An 11513-nucleotide genomic window follows, 5' to 3' on the forward strand; every position below is an offset into this window, starting at 1 on the left:
AAATAAATAAATAAATAAATAAATAAATAAATAAATAAATAAATAAATGTGGTTAAGAAAAACATAGTTGAATGTTTGACCCTCACTCATACTCTCTAACCATTAAATCATGTAACTCACAATCCAAAATGGAGAAAGTAATTATATCTGACAGCAAGATTACTTAAAGAGTAAATTGTCTAATCTATCTACAAACCATTTTGAAAAATGCACCCCTAAAACAAATTGGTGTTTTCAAAATTATTGAGCTATTGAAATTAGAATTTGAGAAAGATAAATTTTGCTGTCAAACTCATACAGTTAAGAACTGATACAATGGGTGAAGATGTGGGCCTGATAGCCTGAGTTCAGTTCCCATGAACCAACATGGTGGAAGGAGAGAGCAACTAACTCTGGAAAGTTGTCATTTGACATCCATCCATAGTATGCACACAGAATTACTCATGGAGAACTTTTTAAAGGGAACTATATGACCATATGTGGTCATATTCACTAAAATATGCATATTTTATTAAAACTAAAAAATGCTTTTGTAAACTCTCCTTTATTTTTATTAATATAATATATAATATTATATCATTTAATATATATTATATTATATAAAATATGCATAATATTTATATTTCTATTATATAGTATATGTCATATACTATATAATATTATATATATTGTTATATAAATTCATACACATACATATATAACCTCATATATAATATTCATATATATATATATATATAACCTCATTATGAGATACAATTACTATGTCCATTTTACATTGCGAATTAAATGACTTAAGGTCATAAGGAGTGTTTGAAAAAGTAAAAGCTTAGAATTGTTGCTTTAAAAAACTAATACAATTTGGGCTTAGAATATAGCTTAATGATAGAGTGTTTATCTAGCATGCATAAGTTCCTGGGTTCAGTCTCTAGCACTGCAAAAGCAAACTAACTAAAGATGAACATAATTTTAGTTGAAATGCCAGACTCACTTTTGACTTTTCAAGTTTGTTTCTTTAACACTGAAAAAATATAAACACTGCTAATGTGGCCAAGAACTGAGACTAGACAAATCACAGGCCTAGGGAAAATTTGCCACTATTATTCTGCTAAAGGAACATAGCCACAACATGACTCCTGATAATATATTGCTATGCTGATAGATCAGAGCATCACTCAACCCTCTCAAAGAAGCTGCTTTTTGCAGTTGGTGGTAATTAACAAAAAGATCCACAACCGCAGAGAATGAGAGACTGCAGATCACTTAGTCTTAAATAAAACCTTTATCAGACCTCTCTCCTCAAGGCTCAGGTAGCTCTGCAGAAGAAGAGGCAGAAAAATTCTAAGAGCTAGTAGTGGTGCATGACTCCAAGGGGGGAAAAACCCAGTTGGTCAACACAAAACAGATTCCGTGTGTGTGTGTGTGTGTGTGTGTGTGTGTGTGTGTGTGTGTATTTTTCTTGTTTGGGTATATCTTGTCTTATTGATTTTCTTTTTGTTCTGTTTGTTTGTTTGTTTAGTTTGTGTATTTTGATGTTCCTTTTTTAGCTTTTTTTGTTTTATCTTTCTGGACGGAGGGAGGGAGAGAGAGAGAGAGAGAGAGGGAGGGGGGAGAGAGAGAGGGAGGGAGGGAGAGGGAGGAAGAGAGTAGTTGAGTAAGGAGAAAGGTGGGGAGGATCTGAGAGGAGTTAGAGGAAGGGAAAGAATACTGTCAAAATATATTGTATGAAAACAAAGCTGTTAATGTGAAAAAGATTTTCTTTCTATTCTTATACTTTTAAATATTTAAATATCTAAATTATTGAGTTAATATACTATAATAACCAAATCTACTATAAAAATATAGAGAACAAACAAAAAGGTAAGAATAAGATTCAGTGACAAATATGTATATTTAAGTGTAGTATTCCTAAAACACCCAATGTGCTTTATAATAATATTACCATTCACAGAAATATGTAGTGACAAAAAGCTTTTAACAGTTTACAGTAACCAATGTAAAGGGAGCATTTGATCAAGTTTTGTGGAAGTGACAGAGTGAGTTGTACTGCTAGCTTAACAAGCATACCAGGAAAGGAAGGCAAGTGCACAGAGCCTGCGGTAAGACCTACCATTTCAAGAAAGGCTAGCATACCTTCAGTGGAACAAGGAAACAATAGTAAGGAGTTTATGTGTGATAGCTCTTATCCACCAAAGTAAGAAGTTGACTCTTATGCAAAATAACATAAAATCTTTAGGTGATTATATTGTATTGAGCTGAGCAGTGACATGCTTTAATTTATATTGCAAATATTATTTCTGGATACTATGTTCAGAAAAGATGGAAGCAAGAGCTGAAGCAAGAAGCTCACTAAGTAGGAACTACTATTACAGTTAGTTGAGCAAGGGAAACCAAACTGATAGGTCAGCTGGAAGTTAGGGAGGTATAGAGATGACTCCAAGGTTTTTGTCCTGAGCCACTTAATGGTATTCCTCCTCCTCTATAAAATGAGAAGTATATGAAGGGGGAACCTATAGAGAAAACAGAAGGAGCTTCTTCTGGACTATGACATGTTTGAGGTGCCTGTTAGAAGTCAGAGTGACAAAGAAGGGAACCACAGAGCCTGCAGTTCAGGAACCCACAGTACTTCATTTAAATTGTTCCCCAAGGCTGTGAGTTTCTTCTTTTGCCCTGAGGTTGGGCAGATGGATGAACTGAGTATTTCTTCCAAATACTCTCCTACAACACGTACAGTGCCTTGAAAAATGAATGGAGTCTGTCTATCCAGCAAAGATAGGCTCAAATGATGGTGTTTCCCAAAACAGTGGGGAAAATATGATTTAGTGTCTGACATATATATATATATATATATATATATATATATATGTGTGTGTGTGTGTGTGTGTGTGTGTGTGTGTGTGTGTGTGTGTAATTTATATACGTATATATTATATATAATTACATTTATTATGTATATTTTCCCCTAGTGCAAAAAAGGTATTTTATTAATGCAAACTATCCCTTGGAGTAATATATGTCTATGTCAAGAAAATATATAATATCTTCATAATTAGAGAAACTTCTCAGAAGCTGGGCACAGTGGCACACACTAATACCAGTATTTGAGAGGCAAAAGTATTGGTACAAATTTGAGGCCAGTTGGGCTATACAATTAGATCCTGTTCTGATCACCAGCTCAGAGAAATAAAAGGACAGAGAAGAGGCACAATAGAAGGGAGAGAGAAGGAAGATAGGAAAAGAAGGTAAGTATTCTAATTGCCCATTATTAGGAAGTTACTACGTATCAATACATATTTATGATTAAATACTAACTTTGTATCCAAGCTGTTCCAAGTCCACAACAAGCATTAGCAGGCTCAATCCTTATTTATCCAATAGGGTATTACTATCTCATTTTAGATAGGAGGATTTGTCCAAAGTTATAGAGCTTTTAAGAATGTTTAGAGTAAATGTCAATTTTTTTCTCCAGAAAATAATTGTGTAGTGATGCATATGCTAATTTAGCTATCCTACAACATATATGTGTGTGTGTGTATGTGTGTGTGTGTGTGTGTGTGTGTGTTGATTCAAAGATCATGCCACACCACCTAAAAATACAAATAATTTAGTCTGTCAACATGAAATATAATCTTCAATTAACAAAAGAAAAAGAATTTTACATGACACAGCTGTTACATGACAGGAGTAGAATTCTATTCATTTATACTCAAACAATAGGAATATATATTGGGAGCAGGTACAGTTTAAAGAACTGTGACGTATTTCAGGGGAATAAATAATCTGCCTTCCAAAATGTTTGTATTCTGGGACTGAAGAGATGGCTCATCAGTTAAGAGCAATAGCTGCTCTTCCAGGGGACCCAAGTTAAAATCCTAGCATCCACAGGGTAGTTCACAACTGTCTGTAACTCCAGTTCAAGGAGATCTAATGCCCTCTTCTAGTCTTGAAACGTTCTGCCTGCACTTGGTGCACAGACAGACATACAGGCAAAACATTCATACACCAAAAAATAATAATTAGAAAAGAAAAAACTGCATTTTAAGGTGTTCCCTGCTGGGTTCTCCAGCAAAGAATGAATGGAGGGATTACAACAGGATGCTGGAGTTGGAAAGTTTGCTAGAGGATAGAACTTAATGGATAGAGGTAAAGTTGAGGTTTAAACTTAATGAGTCTAAAATACTTACTAATGATCATTTGACCCAGCCTCATTTATATTGTGAATTGATGTATTTAGGCTTATCTGTGACTGTAGCTGCAAAATATACTGCGGTAACCCTGGCCTTGTTTGCTGCTCTTATGTTTTCTTGATTTTTTTTTTTTTTACTTAATTCTTTTCCTATGGGTCCTAGTGTTCTACTGCTGTGAAGAGACACCATGGACACAGCAACCCTTATAAACTCTTATAAAAGAAAACATTTAACCTGAGCTAGGTTACAGTTCAGTTTTAGTATATTACTGTCATGGTGAAAATCATAGTATAAAGCAAGCAGATATGGTACTAGAGAGTACTACATCAAGATCACAGGCAGTAAAAAGAGAGTGCTAGATACTTGGCTTGATCATTTGAAACCATAAAACCCACCTACAGTGACACTTTTCCTTCAACAAGGCCACACCGACTCCAACAAGGCCAAACCTAATTCCTGTCAAGTAAAAATATTCTCTAGTGACCAAGTCTTTAAATATATGAACCTATTGGTACCATTCCTATTTAAACCACCACAGTATGTCAATATTATGTATCCATCTAGTAGTTTTAAATATACTTTATTCTTTTGATTATTACTTTAAAATACTTATATTCTATGTTTCTTACAAATATCAAGCACAAGAAGGAAGCTATAGCACAAAGAAGCAATAGGGACAAGAGCTCAAGGTCATCATCATCAGTTCCATAGGGAGTTCGAGACCAGCCTGAGATGCTACATAGATATGCTGTGTAAAGGGGAAAAGGAAGGACTGAATGGAAGGAGGGAGGGAAAGAGGGAAGTAGGGAGGGAGGGATGGAGGAAGGAATGAAGGCTCTATAGGGCAAGATCCTACATACCTGCCAAAATGTAGAGACTCTGTTAGAACAGAGGAGCATTACCCTTTTATAAGCCATACATCCTTTTAGAAAGTAGTCAAAGTTATATATTTTTCTCTACAAAGAGATAACATGCATATGTCATGAAAACTAAGAAGCTGAAATGGTTTATATGATCATGAAAATACTTTAATGTGCATATTGATCATATGATATGAAACACCACTGGAAAGTTTTCTTTTAAAGGTAATTAAATAATTTATACACAAAAGAACCTCTCTATACTTTATTAAAAAAACCACAAAATCTTCAAGCTGAAGGAAAACACTTATACAAAGCAAAGTATAAATCATTCCTAGACATGCTGAACTGTTAAAGTCCAGAAGCTTCTTGTAAGTCCTTACAACTCATTCATTTCAGATAAGGATGAAGCTGTTTCAGCCTAGCTCTTCTTGACAAGCCAACCCTAATCGGACGGCTGCATGTCTTAAGAGGCTGTACTCTGGAAATCCCAAGTGAAAAATGACTCCCTGCAAAAAGGACAATACAATTTATAGACTGAGGCAAAAATTACCAATATGCTTAAAAGTCCTTATTTTAATCATGATATTAGCCACATTTGCCAAGAATTTACATAACAGTCGATTTAAATGCATTATTGTACTTAATCTTATTATATCAAGTTCTAAAGTATAAAAAGGCAAATATAAGAAAAATAAAAAACCTTTCCAAGGTATATAACACCTACACAAGACCAGTATTCTAGTCAAGAAGTCTGACTGACAAAAAAACAATAAAACCAAAAACTAAGATTCAAGTCAACTTAATACTGTGTTTTATGCATGTCATTTTTCAGTTTTAAGGGAAGTAACTCTGCCATGTTGTTAATAGTTATATTTGCTTTCTAAAAGAGATTTTTATTTAATAGAATACAAGTATAATTATAGCTATGGATTACTCTGAGTTCAAGACCAGCCTGGTCTACAGAATGAGTTCCAGGACAGCTAGGGTTACTAAGGGTTTGGTCAACAGACTAATAACATCTGTGTCTGCTAGGAAATTGTTAAAAATGCAGAATCCTAGAACTACTACTGTTAACTGCAGTGAAACAGAATCCTTTAACAAGATCTTCGGGAGATGCACAGTACATCAAAGTCAAAGCAACACTGGCCTAAAGGACATATAAAATACCTGGTGAACTGGCAGCAGTAACATAGCATGCAACAATGTAAATGTGTGTTCCTTCTCCTCCTCCTAGTATATATCAAAATAGGTTCCTAAATCTAGATGTTCCCTGTCCTTCTGTCCAAACTAACTTTTTAGACTCATGGAATATCAATCTCTCTACCATCACTTGTTTTCAGGGAAGAAGACATTGCCTGTATATTTTAAGCTTCCAAAGTCATCAATTAACTGTTAAGGTTAATTCATCATAAGTTAAGACAAAGGGAAAGAGACAAAAAGAAAGACAAAATGAAGTTTTATACTTCTGATGATAAGAAGCACATATATATGTGTACATATGTTTATACATACATGTGTATGAGAAATTATGGCTCACTAAAGATATTTGAGTGAATATATTTTCTTTTCAATGTAGCCATTTTAGATACAATATTGTTATGTAAATCTCTAATGACTATAACTCCACCTTGTTTCCAAACTTAAATCCTATCCTTATCTATACACATTTGTACAAGTTAGAATAAATATTAGATTTTGCTTTATTCTTATATCAAAAACTTCTTAGGTAAGGATTATTAGCAACTGTTTTATTTTGCTTTGGTTGTTTTCCTTAACAGCAATTAAGAAAAAAATAAGTATAATAGTCATGTTCAAAAATCATATTAACACCAAAATAATAATAAATAATTCTTAGAGTACTTGGGCCTTGGTTTCTGATTTCAAACATGTACCAGATTCTCCTGTCAACACTTCCCTAGTGCTGAGATTAAGGTATGAACTACCATAACTAAATCAGTACTAGTAAATTGTTTATGTTTATAAAATATCTACATGAGAAGATATATAAAGGTAAAAAGTATAGAGCATAATGGAAATGATATTTCAAGAATGGGAATCCATTTGGGATTCTCCTTTGTTTGATACTTTGTCAATTAATAGTATATACATGACAAATCACACATTAATAACATCATTTAGATTATTGTCATATATAACTACAAATATTTACACATACTTTGCAGAGGACACCTTCCAGTATTATTCTCATGTTTAGCCAGTCTCTACATATTGGAATTAGTAACTTCTTGATATTTTTCAAAGTATGAAATTTTGTATTTGTTTTCTACCAACCATAGTAGTTTCATCATGCTCAAACAATATTACAGCCATCTTAAAACATACTCCAGAAAGTAACAAAAGATCTTACCTCCCTTCAATAAAGTTTCTTTTTTACATTCATCAGGAGAAAAAGTAGAGCTTTTATGTAAAGGTTTCTTATCATCTAAAAATAAGCATTAACATATTATAACTCACTTATGACACTCATTGACTAGCTGGTTAAAGTTCTTTCTAGAGAGACACTTTTGTCTATAAATGTTAACAACACTGACAAACTATGTTTTTATAAATTCTGCCTTCAATTGACTTCTAATATTTAGAAAAACTAAATAAGACTCCAGAGCTTTTTATAATTAAGTAATTTGTTTCCTTCAACTTCAGATTATTGTCTAACATTTCAGTAGATCTTTGTGGGAAATAGTATACATTTATGAACAATCTTTTCTACTTTGTTAACAAAATTATATATCTTCCTTACACAGGATACAAAAGTGACTTTTTATCATGAGTAAGAAATCATAAGCCAGGCAATGGTTGTGCATGCCTTTAATAACAGCGCTTAGAAACCAGAGGCAGATGGATCTCTGTGAGGTTGAAGCCAGCCTGGTCTACAGAGCAAGTTCCAGAACAGCCAAGGCTGCACAGAAGCCCTGTCTCAGAGAGAGAGAGAGAGAGAGAGAGAGAGAGAGAGAGAGAGAGAGAGAGAGAGAGAGAATTTAAATGGCATACCTTCTTCAGGAGTAGAGGGGAGTAATTCTTCCTCTGATCTTGGCCAACACTCATTGTGAACTGCTTGTCTTCCATGAGTAGGTATTATTTTCCAATTAAATAAACTTTGGTGCCCTTTTTGTTTGTTGAGGCCTGCTTTCACATCACAGGGCAAAAAAGGTGAATCTCTTGTGTTGGTTTCAACCATTTCCAGTTTTTTTCCTATCTCCATTCTTGCCTCCTTAACATCATTACTTTCTTCAAAGTAATTTTCTTTCTTACTGATTGTTTCCATGGTGCTTGGAATTTCATTTTCCTTACTAATTTCATGAAACATACGAAGTTCTTCAAGTACTAAATCAAATTTGCTCTTCATCTCAAATTCTTTTGCTATTGGCAGAGTTTCTGTTGTTAAACATTTAGCAGTTAAGCCCTGAGAACATTCATTGTTCTCCCCACTTGAATCAATTTCAAATTGATGATTAGCATACAATGCAGAGTCATTCTTTGGATGAAAATGCTTTGAATTAGCTAACTCACTTTCTCGCAAAATACCTCCATCCTCTTTTGTGCTAGTTCCATTATTTTGATTAACAGATTTAGTTCCTTCCACATTTATGCTCTTACACACTAGTGAAGCTGACTGCACTGAAGACATTCTATCCATTGAGGGAAAGCTATCCTCTTCTTTCTCTGCGTCAACAACTTTATGAGCTTGGCAACTACTAGAACTTTTTGTGACCTTCATTTCTTTCTTCAAAACAAAATCATATATTTTCTCTTCCATTTCACTTAACAAATTCTCCAAGCTGAGATTCAGAGTTATCGCCATAGCATTTATCTGGTCACTGTGTGATGTATTTTGGCTTAACAATGTGTATAATTGCCTAACATTAAAGACATCTTCAAATATGAACTTAAAAATGAAATGAATGGTCTTATTCTTCCATTTTCTTTCAGTATCTAAATCTTGATTGTACATACTACTTTTACAAAATTTTTCATTAATATGTCCACAGTTATTCTGTATAAATAAAGGATTAGACTTCACATGTGTGTTGCCAATATCAAAACTATAATAAGCCAAATTTTCCATATTTAGGAGCCATTCAGCACAACTTGTATTCTCATAACTAGGTTTTTTGGTCAGAGAAAGTTCTTGCATGTTATCAAAATCCATTAAAAGGGGAACATTTTCACATAGTTTGTAAATTAGAAAACTTTTAGTTGTCATAGTAAGAGAATTGATGTTTTGTTTCTTAGCCTGTTCAAGAACATGTTCCATTTTAAATAACTTCCTTTCCTTTGCTGTAGATTTTGTATTATGTTCTAACAGTCTTGAAGAAGTTAACATCTTTATTAGATATACAATATGTCTTTCCTTTATAATATTTTTCAAATAACTCAAAATCACTATATATTTGAAAATGCATTCCTCTTCTGACTCCCCATCACCTCCATTTCTTATGAAAGAATCAAAGTTATAGAGCAAAGTAACTATATTGGTTTTCTGAATGATATTTAAGAATTCTGAAATACTATTTTGTAGATATTTGCTCAAAATGCCACTCTTTTGAATATTAACCTGCTTTTTACATGTTAACATTTTATGGCAGGTTAAAGTACTATCTTCTTTATTTCCTAAAATGTATTTTTGTACAGTTTTATTATATCCCAGCTGTAGTATATTGACACTTTCGCCTTTACCATTAAACCAAGCAACCTTTGTTAAATTGGAGGTCGAACACAAAGTTTCTATCATTACATTCCTGACTTTCACACTGTGATAATCCCCCTTGTGTAAAAGGTCTTTCAGTAGTAACATTGCCAAGTTCAAATGTTCTCCATGTTTATTCATATTCTCACAAATAATCCTAATTTTTTTCATTCTCCGACAATTTTGCTTTTTTCTTTTCAAAACAGATCTGTTGTAGTCCAAGCTTTGAGATTCTTCTTGTCTGGTAGGTATGTAATAGTCTTGATTCCTTTCTGTTCCCTTCCAATCTGCATCTTCTAGTGTTAGAGTGAAATTCTTTTTAGAGTCTCTTACATCACACTCGATACTACTGTGCGGATAGAAGTTTAAATTGATCAAGTCTATTTTCCCTTCAATGGTGAGTGACTGGTGGTTAGCTTCAGAATAGTCGGAAAAATCATTTTCCACATATACTTTTTTTTTATCCTCCTGTAACTTTTGTTTCTTAGCATCAGGTCTATTTTGGGACAAGAAAATGTTTGTGAAATCCCTAACATATGCCACAATTTTGTCATTCTTTTTCTTTGCTATTTCCTTTAAATAGACAAAGGACATGTTGCTATTTAAATCCCTTGGAAACTCGGGGAGATTTTTTGTGATGCTATCTCTAAAATAGCTGGGTTTGGCACTTTCCAAGCAGGCCTGGTTTTGAAATTTTGATATTTTTGGTGTAGATGATGAAACGTTTTCTTTTTCCTCTGAGGTTATAACACTGTTAACTTTACATCTGTCCTTAATTTCATGTAATGCTGACTTAGTTTCCTCAGAAAATGGTACATAAAGAAACGGGTTTCCCGGCTGTCTCACAGAGTTCTTTTCTTTCAGAATAGTTTCCTTCTCAGGAAGATCTTCAGGCTCCTGTTTGACTCTTTGGACATAGGGCATGGGGGTATTAGGTGGAGCAGGACTCACTTCTGCTTGGTCACCAAGGCGCACACCCTGAGCCTCCCTGTCCTGCAGTCCTGCTTCACAAGACCTTCTTGGAACCCTCGAACAACCTGCTCTTCCTGAGATTCCAGACTGCCAACAGCTCTGCGTCTGGAATGTTCTGTCCTGACATCCCAGGTCACACCGCTGCCTCCCACCGCCTGAGCTCCCCAGGTTCTTTGGAATGAGGAACGCTGTGAAGGGTCTGAGCGACCACTTCCAGACTTTTTCTACCTCCGACAAGCGAGGCACCACAAGCAGCGGCCATCCCGCCTCACAGACGCCGCCGTCAGGTTCCTTCAGACGCCGCCGCTTGCTGCTGGGGGACGCTGCAGCGGGGTCCTCAGGAGGCGGTTCTGAGGAGACAGGCCAGGCAGGCCCCGCAGGCCACGCGGGGCGCGACAGAGACATGAGCGCCTGCCGGGAACATCTGCGGGAGATTCCCGCCACGCTCCGGCCTTTTAAAGGGCGCGAGCAGCTCCGCCCCGCCCCCCGCATCAGCCCTTGTCACACCTCCACCACGCCCCTCGAGGCCCGACCTAGCAATCCAGCCAGGTCTCACCCCACCCCGGTCACGCCCCCGACACGCCCCTCGTGGCTCCGCCTCCACCTGTATGTGTCAAAGCCCGGAGCGCTCCTGACCGTTACACCTATTTTTAGCACCGTTTTTGAAGACAGGGACATGAGCTGTTCTGTGCGTTTCGGGCCTTCCCTCAGGTAGAACTGAGGAAGACGAAATTCATGTTTTGAGTTTTGAGGGGGGGGCAGTCTTATTTTTCTAAAGTTCGAAAATCG

At 35.5% G+C, this 11513-nt stretch overlaps 1 protein-coding gene across 1 annotated transcript; it reads right to left on the minus strand.

The window, feature by feature from the left end:
• Positions 1-5434: 5434 nt before the first annotated feature.
• Positions 5435-11129, minus strand: Rad51ap2 (RAD51 associated protein 2). The gene is made up of 4 exons (XM_028772201.1): positions 9894-11129; positions 8057-9557; positions 7416-7490; positions 5435-5553 (listed from the first exon to the last, which is right to left on the minus strand). The coding sequence occupies exons 1-4, from the start codon at positions 11127-11129 to the stop codon at positions 5435-5437; spliced, it is 2931 nt and encodes a 976-aa protein (XP_028628034.1).
• Between the last annotated feature and the right edge of the window lie 384 nt (positions 11130-11513).

The sequence above is a fragment of the Grammomys surdaster genome, unplaced genomic scaffold, assembly GCF_004785775.1.
Source record: "Grammomys surdaster isolate TR1022 unplaced genomic scaffold, NIH_TR_1.0 212, whole genome shotgun sequence".
Classification (NCBI taxonomy): Eukaryota; Metazoa; Chordata; class Mammalia; order Rodentia; family Muridae; genus Grammomys; species Grammomys surdaster.

Bases quoted from the DNA above. Each gene is read 5' to 3' on its own strand.
- Rad51ap2 (XM_028772201.1), bottom strand. From the start codon at position 11,129: ATGTCTCTGTCGCGCCCCGCGTGGCCTGCGGGGCCTGCCTGGCCTGTC. The intron at 9,558-9,893 runs ATGAATAAACAT...TCAGAATTCTTA, and splicing joins TTAGGATTATTTGTGAGAAT to AATATCATTCAGAAAACCAA. The intron at 5,554-7,415 runs GTAAGATCTTTT...TCCTTTTTGCAG, and splicing joins AGAAACTTTATTGAAGGGAG to GGAGTCATTTTTCACTTGGG.